The following is an 18,150-nucleotide window of genomic DNA, read 5'->3' on the forward strand; positions in this document are numbered from 1 at the left end:
TCATTGCGCAGACTCACCTTTTCACCACCCACTGCTCCTTTGAACTCTGACCCCACCTTTTTAACATTTTTTTCTAAATTTAGAGATTTTTAACGTGATTGGTTGATCCTGAACACACGCGCACGTCCCATTTGGAAGAGGGTGTGCATACTTATGCAACCACATCATCTCAGTTATTTTTACTTTGCACCTTAGAGATTTTTTTCCAATTGAGTGTCACAGGTGATGTTAATGGTGGAAAAAGTTTTGAAATTATTTATCTTGTTTTTATTTATTTTTTTATTCCCCACTCCCCAAAAAACCGGACATTTACTAATAATGTTTTTATTTTTAATTATTTTTAAATTATATTAATGTATCAATTTAATTATATTAAACCTATAAATGATAAAAATATATATATAATTTTGGAAATAATTTTAAACATAACTAGTTCAATGTTTTGTCAAATTGATGTTTATTTACCAAATATTTTCTTTGTAATGAATAGCCACTCTTAATTTATTCATCTTAATGTTCCATTTTATCGGTTTGAATTTGAAGCAGGAGGCTAAGTGCCATCATAAATCTTCTTTTCATCTGCTGGACACCTGAGAGGACACTAAAGTCCAGCAGATGTTTTTGCTTAAGAGGGCGCCGACATTTTGACAGATTGATGAAATGCATCTTAAATCCGTTGAATGTTTGCTATATAATCATCGTCGTCCGCTCTTAAACCGAGCAAAGAAAACTTGGTCATTTAAGGCTCATTCATAAATGATGCACTCATTTCTATTTTTTATTGCTATGACAAAATCTGCTCTAGATTCAAAAGCAGTAAAGATAAACTGTGACGAGGAAAACATGGATTCCCCCCCCCCCCCCCCCCTCTCTTTCTTTCTGGCAAACTCAACAAGGAATCAAATTAAGCTGCTCCATCATCAAATAATAGTTTAACTACACTTTTATTGTTTCTTGCCCAGTCAAAGAACAATTCCAGTTTGATCCCTCATGTGCTAAGCTTTAGATGCTCTTTCTAGAAAAAAAAACAAAAAAAAACAGCCTCCAAAACTTCATGACAGGCAACTAAAGCACGGACGACACTCAGTTGCCATAAAGGGACGCCACGCAGGATGGAATGTATCTCTCATGCACGTTACAATGTAAGCGCCACAGCTTGGAACGTGAGAAGAAAAAAATATGTTGCTAACTTTCAAGGCAGTCATGCATTTGGCAACCCTTTTTGCGCTCATCTCTTGCATGGAAGGGGGCAAACTGGGAGAAGCACTTTGCGGTGGATGGTCACAACACAGAAAGCACGTACGGCCACCATCACATCCGAACGCAGCATTGAGGGAAGTTAAAATTGTACAAATAAAAGTTGAGAATCGACGAATGACACTTTTTTTTATAACAATAACACAATGGTAGTAGGAGGAGGAGCTAGGCATGTTGTCCAGTTATGGGAATTAAAACGGTGACTCTTGCGGGCAAAGCGAAAACTTTGTTTCCACTTAGCAGTACAAAGTTCAGTTCACTTTTTTATTTATTTTAAATAAAAATCCTAGAATGTATAGGACTCTGAATAAGTGGATTTACCAGGCTTTCTGATATGATTTATGAACTTTTAATCAGCCGTACAGTCAACTCAGTCTCACACTTGTGACGTCAGTGTTTCGTCACACGTTTCAAAACAAGAATTATTATTGATATTTATAACAATTAGAGAACATATAATTAAAAAAATATTCTATCATTATATAGCCGAAATGACAGTTTGTAACTAATTCTTGCGATACAAGTTGCTCACATAAGGTGGCGCTGTACACGCTGTTGTCCACGAACTGATTTGACAGAGATCGGTCGGATTCTAACCATCCTAAACGTTCCCTGGTGAACTGAACTTTACTGGACTGCTTGATGGAAACTTTGCACTCAAACAAACATACCTTTCCAACCTTTGCTGGGTTTCTTATGATACAGCCAAAGCAAAAAAAAAAAATTTGAGCCAACCAACAAGAACATGTCAGCGGTCTTGCATATGCTTCAGTGTCCAGAAATCACTCAATCCAGTTTACTTAAGAATAAATGACAAACGATAAAGATATTGTCTCGGTCGACGCTGTCTAAGTTGCTGCTAAAATGTGACGACGCAGCCCGCAAAGCGAGTGGCTGTCATCCAAAACAAAGCCGTCCGAGGGCCGAGTGTCATAAATTCAGGTCGCTCGGAGTGACACGCCAGGACAGAAGATGACTTTTCACGTCCTCCCCTTCACTTTCCAATCCAAGCATCTGCTTTTGTGCTTTTTCACTTGGTCGTGTTACAGCAAACAGTTTGTTTGGCAGCGTCAGCAGCGTGTTGAGGGCCTCCTCCGCTCGTGGCCGAGTACTCGCTTCATAAATTTCGGCGGTATGTATCGTTGTTAACTGAATCCTTGCTGACTTTTCAAAGATCGGCACATTTTCTGCAACCCTAAGTACACTTGAAAGACAAACGTAGATGGTCAATACACCTACAGAAAGTACATCGAAAAAAAACACTTTTGTCCGTTCGCATAGAAAGAGAAAATATTTTTCCCAAATTGTTGCTGTAAACGTTGGCAGCATAAAATTCATCAAAGTACCGTATTTCCTCAAATAGTAGCCTTAAATCGAATAGAAATTATTCCTCAATTGGTCACAGGGTTGGTCGTCCGCCAATAAACCAAATAAATGCCTTCCAATATATATATATATATATATACTATTTATGTCATCTAATAAATAAAACAACATTTAAATGATTAAGTTTCATTATTTGAATATGATTTAAAATATATACATTAAAGCCGTCCTCCGAGAAATGCCTCACCCCAAATAGAAGCCTGGTCGTGGCTACTACATGAGAAAATACGGTCTTGTCTCGGCGACGTCGGCCATCTTGACTTTTTTGCTTTGACTGTATCCCACTTAACCGAGGCTCTTCTTTACTTTTAGTATGAAAACAAAGAACCAAACAGAAACTGAAGTGCGGGTCAAGAAAGACAATACAATATATTGATACTCGTAAACACGTGCGCTTATCCTTCACAAATTGAGTTCAGATTATTTCCTTGTGTAAAAAAAAAAAAACGCAAAATAAATTTCAAAAAACCGCTGTGATTTTGAAAGACGTGTCTGTGAAAGATAAGGGCAGATATTTACATAAGGCATATTTGAAAAAAGTTGACAGAGCTCCTTTCGTACTCCTCCAAAGAAGTTTCTTGTGGATAAATAAGGACCGCCCACTTCCAAGCGTTTCCGTCCATTCCCACAAGAATCTTCCGGAAAGGGGTTAGAGTTGGAATCAGCGGAACCGGACGATTGTGGAAAGAGTCCCGAAAAGTCTTTCTAGGTGGTCAACCGTGATAAAGTGTCCTTCACGTGGGAGGTGAAGACAAAAGATGTCGCTACATTCAGAGGTTCAGGCAGAGAACGGCTAGCAGGAGCAGGCCGAGCGTGCTGAGAGGTCGGGCGGGCGTGACGCTTCCTCCTGAGAGACACACGTGTCGCTTTTACAAGCGAGCTCATAAAATGCGGTGAAACTAAAAGAATTACCCGTGATGAAGATTTGGGCCACAGCCCCGTCGCCGCCCTCCGAAGTCGCTCGGACCTCCACCACGTAGGTCTCGTTTTCGTGGAGGGGGAGTTCGATGGTCCGCTTTGGGGTCGAGTACAGCGTGACCGGGGAATGGCCCTGTTGAGGTCGGTACAGAACCTGCGGGTCGAGCACACGGGTCGGTAAGGGGGATTTTTCCGATTGAGGCTTTAGCGTACTCACTTTGTAACCGTTGACCGGTGACTCGCTCGCCAGCGTCTCCACGTGCTCCCAGGAGACGAAGATCGCCGTGCCCTTGAACTTTTTACTGATGATGCGAGGGGCTTGAGCCGGAGCTGATTGAAACATTTTTTAACAACAGCGGTGAAGATGGCGTGATGTCACGCGGCAACCGAGTCTCGTCATCGACAACTTACGCGGTTTCTTGGTGCGGATTTCCAGGCGATCGCTGGCCGGGCCGTAGCCGGCGGAGTTATATCCCCGGATCTCCATGAGGTAAAGGGAGTCGGGTTTCATGTTGTCCACTCTGGTATGGTTTTCCCGACTGGGCACCGACACACTCTGGGCGCCGCCTTCACTGTCCTTTTTCCGCCAATACTTCACCTGAGATCCAAACATGGATTGGCCTTTTGTTTGTTTTCAAATCACGCGCACGTGTCCTGTTTCTGCGCCGACCTGGTATCCGTCTATGTTGCTCTGCGCGATGGGGAACCACCACACGACGGCGTCGGTGGCAGACAGTGCTTTGCCGTCGATGTTCGCAGGGGCGTCGGTGGGCACTAGTGCAAAACATAGAGGACCTCCATCAAAACAAAACTTGGATTTGAATAAAATGTGATTTGTTTGTTGCAACAGACACTCGACCTCAATTTGGGGCAGTAAAAGCCCTGCGTTCAAGTGTTGCCAGGGCAACCCGGCGTGCGAGTGCTTATCTCGACAGTTTGTCGGTGAAGGTTAATAACCCTTCGAGGTATCTCGATAATCCTCCCCCAAACAAAAGGAGAGGGCAGAAGACGGGTCTCGCGTTCAAGAGGGAATTAACGTTCCACAAAATCCACACGTGAGAACTTGCTGAGAAGCAGAGCGATTGAAGGCAGCGACCTGTGACCTCACGATGACATCACAGTGCGAAACGCTCACCGTCTTGTGCGGAATAAATGGTCTGGGGCAGACTGTAGGGTCCCTCCCCTTTGCTGTTGAACGCTTGGATTTTCACAATGAACTCGGTAGCAGGAGCGATGGATGGATCTTTGTGCACGTAGCGCTTGGCCTGAGGGTCCGACACTGTCACCTGCGTCCACTCGATGCCGGCTCGAGGTTTGAAGGCCACGATATAGCCAAAGTACGGACCGTAGTAGTACTGCTCCTGGACGGGCTGGGGAAGACAGTAATGGCAAGACATTATTATTAATTATTATTATCTTAAGACCGTAATGGCAAGATATGTCATATGTCAGGTGGATGGATATAGAGAGAGAGAGCTAAATCTAGCTAGCTAGCTAGATAAACTTGAAGTCAATCCCCAAAAAGTAAAAGTCCCAATCTACCGTCCACGTGATGGTCAGCTCCCTGTTGGTACCGCCGCCTCCGCTCACATCCGAGGGCGCCACCACAGGACCTACGTCGACAAGAGAGCGAAAACTCTGAGCCTGCACGCAAAGAATGCGTACAAAGCACTCCAACCCACACAGGCTGTAACTACCAAACCACGACATCCTTCTCAATATCTCCTCCTCGTGCCAAGCGCAACACCTTCACCACTTGTTTTTTTTTTTGTGTTTTGAAAGAGCGTCTGTGATTTTCATTGTCGTCTCGACATTCGCTTTCCTCAAAGTGCTCATTTGCGGAGGTTTGTGCGGTCGCTCGGGCTTCTCGCAGAAGAGGTCAGCGCTGAGTCGTATTGACTGCGATGCTCATCATAACCGAGCAGTTATTCAAGACGCTCAAAAACAAACGAAAGTCAGCACGGAAAGCTGGACCGAAATAGCGCTTTTCCGTTCCGTGACCTTTTTCCTGACTCGTTCGCATGAACTTACTGGAGGGCAGGGTTTTCTCTTTGCGAGAGGGGACGCTCGGGTCGCCGGCGCCCAACGTGTTGGTGGCGATCAACCTGAACTCGTACTCGGTCCAAGGCACCAAGCCCACCACGGTGGCCGTCTCTGCGTTTCCTTCCACGTCCGGCGGAGCTACAAAGACAAGGTTGACGTCTTAAAAATCGATGGTGGGTTACAGAGGAGCTCCGTTTACTTTTTCTTTCAAACAATAAAGGGCGTCAATTCATGGAAAGCATTTTTGAAGGTGTCATTTCATGCCGAGCGGCGTGTCGGATCACTTTATAGCTCGTCATTACAAAGCCGCGGGCTGTTTATTCGGCGTCCTCACATGTGGTGGCGTTCTTCCACACGGCCGGCGAGAAGGCGTCCCGGTACTGGATGGTATATTTGGAGATGGGGCTGTGGTTGTCTGCTCCACGGCTCCACTGCAGCGTTACGTTCTTGTCGCTTTTGTCCGTCACTCGCAAACCCGCCGGGGCGCCGGGGGGGCCTGGGGTTGGGAGGTGGAGGGGGGTGAGTTAGTGTTGCTTGATGGCTTGAAGTTATAATAATAAATTATAGTAAAAATAAATACCACTAATACTACCATTGTTGATTAGCTACTACAATTAATGAATAATAATATTGTAATCTAATTTATTTTAGACTGTATTATTTTAAAAATACATAATGTATCTTTTTATTTAGTAACTATTAATTTTATTGTATGTTTTTGTTTTTTATTATATTAATAATTACTATACAAAGGGAACAAAAATCAAATAAATATTACTACGCTATTATCAGATAATCAAATATTCTCCAAGTATATTAAGAGATATATGTTCTTTAATTTATTTTATAATTTATTTATAAACATTTAATTTAATTAATTTATTAATTATTATTTAATGATTGTATTTATGTTTTTTTTTGTTTCACATCAAGTCTTAGCATGCAAAGGGGAGGTATGCAGTCTAAATGGAATGAATAACTTGCCGCACTTCGAAAGCCCTTTGTCCATTTTCAAGGAACCTTGATCACCTTAACGACTGCTTTGTTGTGTTTGTTTATAAAAGTTCCTCCGAGTTAAAGCCATCCGTAGAGACGCCCGGATGGAAACGCTGACACAAGCCCAATGATCTGACCAACAGTTGGCCTTCAAAATGAACGCTCATTTCTTCCACTGGAAAAAAAAAAACATTTCCTGATAGCAGGGATCAGCCTGACTCCAAACCCGCAGCTTCACTAATAAACTGAGATGACTGAGGCGATTCCGTGGCCGAATCTGGACAGGCCTGGATAGTGGCGCCAAAGATCTTCATCACCAGAGATAAAGTCTTTTGGACATCTTGACAAATACGGTCATGTCTCGAACGTCAGCGTGGCGAATGCGAATTGTTTGGGGAGCGACTGACAAATTGTCGGTGACCGACCTCTTACAACCAAGCTTGCCGAGGAGGTCACGTTGTCCACGGTGGTCTGCGCCGTGCAGGTGTAAATCCCGGCGTGCTTCAACTGAGCCTTCTTGATCATCAGCTCGCCATCCGAGCTTCCGTTCTACAAAAGGCAATGATTGGTCAACGTTGTCAAACTCTGTGTGCTGAACTCATTACGGCAAGTCAAATACTGTTATGAATACTTCCTAAATCAAAGCCGACCACATTTTACGAGCGGGAAAAAAAAAAAGGATTATGTAAAAGCCATCAAATTCCAATGTGGTGTGTGGCGAGCGGCCACAGCTCTGACCGCCACGCCGCAGAGGGTTTGAATCGATGGATGCTATCAGAAATTGCCGTTTAATTCGACTGCGATGGTTTCTCACCGGGGTGCGTTCGTAATGTTGCCCGTCCTTGTCCAGGTCAATGACTCGGCCGTCCAGGGACCAGATGAAGGTGATGTCCAAGGAGGAGTCGTGTGACGCGGCGCACTGCATCCGGGCGTTTTCACCAACTTTGACGTCAGCGTTGGAAGGCGCCAAGGTGATCTTTGTGGAGTCTGTAGGGGGCGCCAACATGAAGCGTCATACATCCGTAACACATGTACAGTATGTATACATGATTACATATATACATAAATACGACAAAGAAATGCAACATTTTGCACGCTATTATGTACACTCACTCATTACAGACAGAAAGATAAATATTTATGATTATAGCTTTTTCATCCCTCAAAAAATTAAAAAATAACAAATCAAATAATATTTTTTATAGAGATGCACCCATGTATCTTAAAAGTCAACTTTTACTCATCCATGTACAATATAAAGCGTATTTCCTGTTTGTGGAGTGTAAAAATGGTGGATTATGCTAGTGGCACAATTGTCCACAAGGGGGCAGCAAAGAACCGTGTATGTGCTGTCAGGCCGAAGAGTTTTTCAGCTTGCATCCACTTGGCAGTACAATTACTTGCCATTGAAGCTAATAAATCCTTAAGAAAGAATACCATGATGCTTGAAGCACATTAAATTTGTTCCTAAACTATACTCGCGTGTCTCCACGTGTCATTATTTAACATCGGTCGACATGTGAAGGTCAGCGAGCGCAAGAGTGATGATTTCCCAGCCAAGGCCGACATGGCGCAAACCAAATAGAAAGAAAGATTTTTATGTACCTGTTACCGTTAGAGAGCCTGTGCTGTTGGCCTTGCCCCGGTCGTTTTGGGCAAAGCAGGTGTACCTGCCCTCGTCCGTGCGAGTCACGTTGAGGATCTCCAAGCTGCCGTCCTCCCAGATGAACATCCTGATGAGATAGAGAGAGAATGTTCAAGTCTTCTCAGCGAGGCCGAACAAATTTACGAGCAAAATTCAAGTAGTGCTTTGAGATATGTATGTCAAATAACCTTTTGCCATTGAACTGAATGAAAATCCCATAAATTCATTCCAGCTTTTTTGTAATGCATTTTAATTGAGGGGAAAAAAGTCCAAATTTGAATGTTGAATAATGCAAACGTTGAGGTTAAAAGTCCACTGTGTATTAATCCATGCGTGGATGATGAAAAAATGGTCATAAAAGTGCTTCGACTACGTGATGCTTCTCAAATAAAGTTTGAGCGCGTGAGGGTGAAAGTGAGCTGAAGGCAAAAAGAAAAGAGACGTCGGATTCCCTTTTTTCTTTGCATATTTCAACCTCATGCATGAAAAATAGCATCCACGCCACGGAGGCGATTAAGGGGCATATGCTGCATAGTAATTTGATCGCCGTTTGAATCCCACCCGTGGGGGTGGGGAAGAAGGTCGGGGGTCTCCCGGCTTCCCCCAGATTAGGCTTGTTTTGTCAGAGAAGGGTTTACCCATCAGGATGAGCTTAACGTCAGGAAAACCACATCAGAATTAGGGAATCCGCAGCTTATTTCGATCCCTAAAACAGCACATTCTGGGACTTCATGTGGAATTTTGACCCACATAGTCGAGGGGTGACATGTAACATGGCAGCCTTTTGGACGTTTTGGAGGCGGAGTCTTGCTCACCTGCTGGAGTTGGACAGCAGCTCGGTGTCCTTACTCCACGAGACCTTGGGCTTGGGGGCGGCTTTGGGTCGACACTCGATCACCACTCGGCCGTTTCTTGGAGCGAGGACGTGCTTGACCGGGTTGTGTTCAAAAGTGGGAGCGCAGTCTGGAACGAGAGAAGTAGTAATATGGATTATTGAGCAAAAAAAATCATTATCCTAAAAATAACCACTGGAAGAGTAGAGTTCAGTTGTATTTAACTTTTTTTTGGTACAATTCTTCTGATATTTAGTTTATATTCAGAGACTTGCAATAATATCATTTTCACAAACACTTACACCTACTATGCTACTGTATTGGTCAATACGGTGGGTACTTAGTGCCTTCGGGAATTTGTTAATTCTTCCGAATGAGAATGAAAATCCAAATTGTAGCAGATATTTAGCAATGTGGAGTATCCATCTAAAAATGTCTCACCAAACACACGCAGTTCAGCGTTGGCAAAGATGACCCCGTGGGAATTCTCAGCGATGCACTGGTACATCCCGGAGTCTTCGAACGTCAGGCTGCTGAACGCAATCACTTCCCTATCCAACTGTGCACAATGAGCAGTCGCAATCAAGTACCCTTCATTAAAGCACTCCGCATTGCATTGTCGAGCAGAGGGCCGCAATTCAAACTGTCGGATGTTGACATGCACAGATGAGGAGATGCTCATTTGACAAGGAAAGGCCTTCATTAAAGTATCAAATGCATATTTTAACACCCCCGCTCTGCTGTCACTGCTATTCACATTGTTTCATTTTTTTTAATTGTTTACCCAGGCAGCAGCACAAAAGCAAGAGGGAACTTCTCTTGACATAACAAGCTGGCGGTGTGCCAGCATTCTGTCAGCCGAGCTTGAACATTACCGGCTCTCCGTTCTTCAGCCAGCGGACATTTGGTTTGGGTTTGCCGCTGGCCAAACAGGACATGGTGTAGGCGCTGCCGAGGTCTGCCTCGGCGCTGCTGATGTGCTCCACCCATTCGGGAAAAGCTGGAAAAAAATAATTCTCCATTAGTCTAAACTTGGTATTTGGAATATTGTGTTTGTGTGGAATACGAATTCCACTTGTTTTTATCCATATCAAGGGGCGGCCATTTTGTGGACTAAAAATAACATCACCGCTGCTCGAGACTCAGCTTGCTAACATTGCTAGATAGTTAACGTTAGCATGCGCGTTTGTTTTTGTTCAAGTGGCAAGAAAAGAAGCCCGCCTCGACATACCTTCCACAGACAAATGTGCGCTGTGATAGTCTTTTCCCTTGGAGTTGACGGCCTCGCACTGATACTCGCCGCCATCTTCCGGCCGTACGTTGAGCAGATGCAGGTGAGCCCCCGCCATGCGCACCTCGTGGTTGGCGGGAAGCTCTCCGTTCAACTTCTTCCAGCGGATGTCCGGGACAGGGCTGGACACAAATAAGTTCAATTTACAACCATATAATGTGGCATTTTTTTAATTATTTATCTCTAACTTACTTTCCCAAAGCAAAGCATTCCAAAGTGATATTGCTCCCCACCAGAGTGGTGGTGTCGGGGAACTTGACGTTGAGGTCAGCCGGATACTTCCGGTTTGGACCTGCGGCGTGGGGAAAAGACAACTTGGAATTTATCGGCGCAACTGGGATGGAAAAGTAAGGCACTGACGTTCGCTGAGGGGAACCAGCGGGATGTAGTTGGAGAAGACGCTCTTGGAGATGGAGGCGCTGGAGGCGATGCACGAGTAGTTGCCGCTGTCCGAGGCCTCCACTTTGGAGATGTAAAGGTTGCCCGTTATTTGCGAGACGAAGTGCCTTTTGTCCAGCAGGATAAAAGTGGGGAACTCGTTGAGGATCCATCGGAAGGACAGGTCAGCTGCACAGACGCAAAACGCCCGCCTGTCAATCATCGCCTCAGGCGCTTAGCAACCGCTCTGGAAATAGCCGAGGCTTTGAATGCAACATTAGCCCAGCGTGAACCGTCTGAATAGGTGCAAATTTTGAAGAGAGGCGAAAAAAAATGGCACATTCACTTGACGCTGAAAAGGATTTATTATTCATTTATTGCCCTTTCAGATTAAAATCGTATAATTCTCTTGGCTCAGGGAGGGATAAGAGAGAGATGTTGTCTGGTGGCTATAATTTTGCATGAATATGAAAGCACGGGGTTGAGACTAAATATATTCGTTCAGCTTTGAATATGAAGCGGCAGAAAATTAACTCAAGACTAATAAATTATGCAGGATGCATAATTTGAACAACTTGTGAGCAAATATGGTCCGAAAAGTGTGGTAAAAGTTTGTCAAGGTTGATTATTATTTTAAGAATTCATCTTGCTTACCTGGATGATGTGGAGGAGGAGCACAGAGAAGAACTGCCCCCTGTCCTTCTTTAACATACACAGACTCCCTCTCCTCCGACGAGAAAAGATCCAAATCTACGAAATGACAAATTTTAATCGCATAAGTAAGCTAATATTAGCACGCAGTCCCGTTTCAACAAAACTTACATCCAAACTGGACCGACGCCTCTCGGCTAACGACCGTCCCGAAGGTGTTGCTGGCCAAGCAGGTGTACCTCCCCTCGTGTTGGTTTTTAACGGGCTCGCTGATGACCAGGTTGCCTTCCGACAACCTGTAGTGTTGGTGTTCAGCGCCCAGGTCGATTTCTACGCCGTCCAGCATCCATCTGCAAGAAAAAAAATGTAATGACATAATGTAATAAAAATCAACAGTGTGTTTAATGCTGCACTTTAATTCATTGCGATGATCCTTCTGATGTTCCCGCCTGCACAACGATGACACGAGTATGAAGACACGGCAAGGAAAGGCATTTACATACATTTGCATGTAAATTGGCTGAGCTCATCATAAAACGGCGTCCGCTTTGCTGCACTGTGAAATGAAGTGTCATTTGGTGCCAACAACATTTTGTTTTTTTTCCCTCCTATTTTCTTTAATCACTTGTATTGACGGTTAAATCGTCGTTTGTGGGAGGACAAATGATGGCGGGAATTTGCATATTGTTGCCGTCTAATTAAATGGAAAGACGCGGTAAATGCTTAAGCATCTTGTTTGTTTGCTTTTTGAGTGAATCTTCAAAGACATAACACTCCAGTCATGGGAAGTCATGATATGTATGAGGGAACATATGTTACTTGTATGTGGCAGGTGGACTGGCTCGGGCCCGGCAGCTCATGGTGATTTTGTCCTCGGGTGACTCTTCGGGGTAGATGGTGTCCACCGGCTGCTCCTCAAACACCGGCCCGTAACCTGTGGCTTCATCTGTAGGCGAACGAGGCCGAAGGTAAACAACAACAGAGAACAGGTGGACGGCTTTGACAAACATCAAAAAAGTCAGAGTGAGCCCTGGTGACAGTTCTGGGGCGAGTGTGACAGCTGGGTTGGCATGATGGGTGGGGAAAAAAAAAAAAAAAAAAATTCTCAAAACGATCTTCAACTTCACTGACATTTTTGGTGGCAGCCTCAACGGATATCTGCTGTATTTTATGATTTGCCAAGCTAAAGCAAAAAGGTGTTTTTTGTTTTAAAATGGACAACTGGGGTATGTTAAATTTATTTATTTATTTATTTATTTATTTATTTATTTATTTATTTATTTATTTATTTATTTATTTATTTATTTATTTATTTATTTATTTATTTATTTATTTATTTATTTATTTATAGTTAATTCATTTATTTGTAGTTTATTTATTTATTTATTTATTTATTTATTTATTTATTTATTTATTTATTTATTTATTTATTTATAGTTAATTCATTTATTTGTAGTTTATTTATTTATTTATTTATTTATTTATTTATTTATTTATTTATTTATTTATTTATTTATTTATTTATTTATTTATTTATTTATTTATTTATTTATTTATTTATTTATTTATTTAAGCAGCTGCATGGAGATCTAAACGTCTGGATTTGAGTTTGGGTTGGTCATTAGTGTAGCAATTAAGTAGTGGCAAGATGGATTTAATCTCACTGGTTGGACTCAACGCTTCCTTCGAAATGAAAGTGCAAGTGCTAGAAACGAGTCACTGCGGGGCCGATGGGACCCGAATTAAGTGAGAAAATCTGTTCTGGGAACGAGGGAGGATTTCAGCTCTAAATTTTCTATTTAAGGAATTTAAATTCTAAGCGTCCGCGCACACACACACACAAGTGAGGAGAACATTAGCGACTGCTGTGAATAAATTATTCGTAGGTAGAACAAGAGTATGAGGATGACTCCTGGTGGCGCTCCAATTGTTTTACTGTATCGTGGGATATGACAGATGGCGGGGGAGGAGTTGTCAAAGCAGGCCACAGAAGGCCTGGAGACACGGCGGTCTCTCCTCTCGCACCTTCTCGTGAACTTGTGTCTGACACGCTTGTGTGTCCTCTCTGCAACCCACACAGCTGCCTCATTTGCATATTTACAGCTGTCTCCAATACTAGTTCTGAAACAAGCAAAACTTTCAGACATTTTATTCCTTCAGCGCTTTTTATTGACGGAACAATTTCTCCAAATGGAGAGAAGAGAAAAGGCCTCTTCACACTGGACCTTGCATTCAAGTCAAAATGAAAAATAGGAGGCAGCTGCAAGAAAATGACTCCAAAAAACTAAATTCCCTCTTTCTTCAACACACTCAAAACGTTTCGTACGATCATCCCAAAATACAAACGTTTCTGTTTCATTGCTGTACAGCATCGCTCTGTCTCCTCCTTTTTGGCAACACTTAACTCCGAGTAAATCGAGTCCATGTGCTAAACAGGCGATAGTTTATTTACGCTCGGTGAAAAGAGTGACTCTTCCTCCTACGCGCATAGTAGAAAAATAAAAATCATTTTATGTGTATTTTATCCAATTAGTCACGAATGCAACCATATCAAAGAGATTATTGACTTTGCACGCTAACCGACGACAAGCAAGTCCAAACGATAATGAAACGTTTCTCCGAGAAAACAAAAAGCAGAGCGTGCCGACTGGCAAGCAGAGCGGGGAATTGTCTCTGAAGTGAAAAATTCACACGCTGACTGAAATAAATGTGCGCCCCAAATGGAATTATTCCGCTGAGACTAAAGTGACTGCCATCTCTCGCAACTAGCTGATCTGATTACAATGTTTTGTTCTCCCGCCACAAATCCAAATCTTTAATACGGAACATCCATTTGCTACAAAACAAAAGACTTGACCTCTTCTGCGATGGATCGAAGGCCAGAATTTTCAAAACAACGCTAGCGTGAAATGAGAGTTAGCTTAGCTTGAGTTATAATTTAGCTTTTGAGAACATCCCGCTAGACAGCTTTTAAAAGTCACGCGTGGGTGTTAAGTGAGAGAAGAGGAGGAGAAGTGGTCTGATCAACATCTTGCTCGCAGGGAAAGGAAAAGAACTCGGCCGCGGATCTCAGCGGGAAGACCACCTACACGCCGAATGCGTCATCGTCCCGCTATAAATATGCCAAATCGGCGAATATGAAATATTTTGCACGCTTTGTGACCGGAATACGAGGGGAATACGGTTTGTCCTTTGGTTCAACTTGTTTCCGGGCAACCAAGCAGCAAGCTATCTTTTGTCCCCCCCTGCCGTACACCTCATGCTGACAGTTTGATTACAATTTACTTTTTGTGCCCAAAAAAAAAACCAACTTGTAGGGAGTAAAATGCCATGATAGACCACCGCTAGGAAACGATAGCACAAAGCTTCTTCAACTTTATAAAAAAAATGTTACCTCGCTAAAGAACTGCTGTGCTAATATGCTAATATAATGCTATATCTTTCAAAGCAGGTTTGATCCAAGTACCACATGACATCCCGTTGATAGATAATAATAAAAGATGTTGTCGCTTTGACCTCAAATTTACAGCACGTGTCCTTCTTTGAAGGCCGGAGCGTCATCAAACTGTCAGCGCAGTCGCTTATCTTCGGTTGTGAATTGAATAAAAGTGTAGACATGTTTTAATGGGAATTTGATGTCTTTGTTTAAGATCCACTTATCGGAACTCCGGATTGGCAACGTCTATTTTGTACATTACTTAAAGTCCAGTAATGTTTTAGAGTAGTCAAGGCTGCCAAAATGATTGGCAGTAGGTCTTACCTCGATAAAAATCGGGTTCCTCCTCTCGCATAGATGTAGCTGTAATAGTGAGCAAAGGAAAACAGCGTTAGCATCTTTCATCACAGTGAGTTGGATTCAGAAAAAGCTCTAGTTGCAACTTTTGTATTTGTTGTCACGCTGCCCATCGACCTTCATCCTTCAGCCTCGAAGAAATGTCAAAGCAATGTTCTTGAGTCGCAATAACGACCCCGTCGGCTGCTACCGACTGCACTCTACATTTTTATGTGCATAGAAGAAGAGAGATCTGCAGCTATACAATTGTAAAACGGTATATGAAAGTGAAATGTGATTTGAAACTAGAGAGACTCGTGACTATTCCTTCCTTCTTGCTGTTGATCTGAAATCAATAAGCTAGCTGCAAGTAATGGCTCAAGGTACACCGTATCTTTTTCTGACAATCCATTTTGTCCGCTCAATATTTTATGGCCACTTGGCCTTGTTTCCATTATGGCTCATTCCACCACACTTTGGCGAAAAACAAAAGGACAGAAATCTTTGACGTTACGAGCCATGTACACGATAGAAAATGACTGACCTGCGGGGGAGCTAAAGAGCAGCAGAAGGAGATAAAGGAGGAGGATGAGGTTGGGCATGATGGTGACAACTGCCGGGTGGAGGGGCTTCAGCTAGGCGCTCAGCCGATGGAACATTAGCAAGACCGCCTGGTTCTCCTGGAAGAGACACAGCAAGAGAGATCAGTTATTATAACATTTGGGAGGCGGGGCAAATACATGCAATAGTAATTCATATGAATAAATGCAAACTATTGTTAAAGACAAAATGCAAATAATTTGAATTCAAAAAATTAAAAATAATAAATAAAAATTTAAATGATGATGTCACGCTGTCTATCTTTTTCCAAGCCATAATATCACACAACAAAACAAGGTCCCACTTTGACACTTCCCTTCATGCTAAGTCACTAGCATCTTCACGCTAACCGCTTCCCGTCAGCCTCCGAGGCTCAAACCAATTGACTGACACGTGGACCGTCGCCAAAACAAACCGCCCGTACCGGTTCATCAGAGCAGACATCCCCCCCCGAGACATTAACGCCACACAAGAACCGGCACCTCGCGCTAACACACTTTGAAAAGCAACAGCTGTCTTAGCATCAAGGCCTCGAGCATTGGCGGAGACAATGAGAAGGATAATTAGGATTTCATAATGGCTGAATTTAATTCATCCCCGTGTGATGTTCCTGCTACAATGACATTAATCCCAGGAATTACACGGTAATGATCTGGCTTGGTGCAGATGTTGCCTTCCATATCTGTAGAACACATGGAACGATATTAACGTGTATAACAAGAGTAGCACGAGGATCGGTTCCACACAAGCGGGCCCGGTCCAATCGCTGTAGTGTTGATTACACCGTCGAGGCAGACACTATCGATTCTTTGTGCAGGGCCTGATGTGTCAGACGCCGCAGTTTCGAGGTGTGACGGCACAAAAAGATTGAGATAGCATCGCTCGCCAGACAGAGACAAATGGAGTCTTTTTCTTTTTATAGCAGGCCGGATAATGATGCACTGTTTCAAAAGGATTCTCAGATTGAGACACGGACGAAATCCTACATGGCGACCACACGTGGAAGTGTGAAACTCATGTGACCGCTCATCTTCTCCAACTACTTGGATACAAGAGGGGGGGGGGGCAGCGTCTCCTAGCAACACCATCCAAAAAGGAGCAATTTTGTGCGCTGCGCGATAGCAATGAAACGACGCAAACAGTCATTTACAGCCCAATGACCCGCCGCCGTCCGTCTATTCACAGCGTTCCTCCCTTTTGAAGTCTTCCAAAGCTGTGGCGACTCTCCCTCGTTCATTTCCTTCCTCTCCGTGGCTCGTCTGGCTGTCGAAAAAAAACAAGTCGTCTCGCTGCCGTGAATCATACATGACGGTAATAGATGCACTTAGGAGATTAGGGGAGATGACGGGCAGCCTCGTTTTAACACAGGGTGGGGGGGTCGCACGGCCGATGTCGTCCATCACATTAGGAAGCCGCCAGCCAATAGTTTCAGTGGAAGAAGGGAAGCAGCATGCTCGTATAATCACTTTTAATTTAATAGGGGAGGGGATCTATCTTGGACCTCACCCGCCCGTCGTCACGCTAACTCAACGGGCCTGAATGTGACAGCGGCATCAAACGCAGCCATATTTTTACCCTCTTAAATTACACCAAGGGCCTTGCTAGAGTTGTTTACTGATTCTGGTATCCCCCCCCCCCCTCCCCTCAAGTATTTGCTGCGCCTCCAGCTTTCGTCTGCTCGCATCATTCCGATCAATTCTCCTTTTAGTCATTGCAGGATTCCGAACGTTGAGATTGGAAGTCATATTACATCAAGAGGCGGTTGCCAGGGGGCAAATTGCGGGATTGTGAAGCTTCCCTCCACTGACCACTGCTGTCATTTGTGCTTGTTATCATGACTTCATAACTCCCTTATGTTGCCAGGGGAAGAGGACCGCCCCCCCCCCTCCTCCAATATTTGGAACCATTCCTTATCAGCTAAGCAGAAAAGGGGGGTGGGGAAACCCGTGGCTTCAAAAACAAGACATTCCGACGACCCCCAACACCCCCATCGAATTTCACGCACAATCAACAGCCACAATCATTAAAATCAGATTTGCCGTAATCCTCGCAAGAAGAAGCCAAGATGGGGTTAAGGCTAGATTGGTCCTAATCAGACGGAAAAGGGAAGATGTGCACTGCTCAAAGCAGGGGTGTCCAAACTAGTGACTGGGGGCCATTTGTGGCCCACTGTACATTTTTTAATGGCCCGATGGATGGATGGATGGATGGATGGATGGATGGATGGATGGATGGATGGATGGATGGATGGATGGATGGATGGATGGATGGATGGATGGATGGATGGATGGATGGATGGATGGATGGATGGATGGATGGATGGATGGATGGATGGATGATTCTCATCACAAAGTAGCAACCAATGCTCAAAAGTCTGCAT

The 18,150-nt window shown here is 43.7% G+C and overlaps 1 protein-coding gene across 2 annotated transcripts in view; it reads right to left on the reverse strand.

Moving 5' to 3' along the window:
- Positions 1-925: 925 nt before the first annotated feature.
- The window catches only part of cntn1a (contactin 1a), a 31,127-nt gene continuing 13,902 nt past the window's right edge, over positions 926-18,150 (reverse strand). For both annotated transcript variants that reach the window (XM_061283867.1, XM_061283866.1), the window contains exons 2-24: positions 15,715-15,850; positions 15,159-15,197; positions 12,218-12,344; positions 11,570-11,748; positions 11,402-11,497; positions 10,730-10,936; positions 10,562-10,661; positions 10,310-10,491; positions 9,954-10,078; positions 9,520-9,637; positions 9,061-9,208; positions 8,206-8,333; positions 7,415-7,587; positions 7,026-7,149; positions 5,939-6,100; positions 5,593-5,742; positions 5,104-5,174; positions 4,697-4,931; positions 4,232-4,335; positions 3,973-4,159; positions 3,779-3,891; positions 3,556-3,715; positions 926-3,490 (exon numbers count right to left, since the gene is read on the reverse strand). In XM_061283867.1, coding sequence (XP_061139851.1) covers positions 3,414-3,490; positions 3,556-3,715; positions 3,779-3,891; positions 3,973-4,159; positions 4,232-4,335; positions 4,697-4,931; positions 5,104-5,174; positions 5,593-5,742; positions 5,939-6,100; positions 7,026-7,149; positions 7,415-7,587; positions 8,206-8,333; positions 9,061-9,208; positions 9,520-9,637; positions 9,954-10,078; positions 10,310-10,491; positions 10,562-10,661; positions 10,730-10,936; positions 11,402-11,497; positions 11,570-11,748; positions 12,218-12,344; positions 15,159-15,197; positions 15,715-15,772 — 3,063 coding nt within the window. In that variant the 5' untranslated portion in view covers positions 15,773-15,850 and the 3' untranslated portion in view covers positions 926-3,413. The remainder of the gene's footprint in view (positions 3,491-3,555; positions 3,716-3,778; positions 3,892-3,972; positions 4,160-4,231; positions 4,336-4,696; positions 4,932-5,103; positions 5,175-5,592; positions 5,743-5,938; positions 6,101-7,025; positions 7,150-7,414; positions 7,588-8,205; positions 8,334-9,060; positions 9,209-9,519; positions 9,638-9,953; positions 10,079-10,309; positions 10,492-10,561; positions 10,662-10,729; positions 10,937-11,401; positions 11,498-11,569; positions 11,749-12,217; positions 12,345-15,158; positions 15,198-15,714; positions 15,851-18,150) is intronic.

This window comes from Syngnathus typhle, linkage group LG7 (assembly GCF_033458585.1).
Source record: "Syngnathus typhle isolate RoL2023-S1 ecotype Sweden linkage group LG7, RoL_Styp_1.0, whole genome shotgun sequence".
In the NCBI taxonomy this organism is placed as follows: Eukaryota; Metazoa; Chordata; class Actinopteri; order Syngnathiformes; family Syngnathidae; genus Syngnathus; species Syngnathus typhle.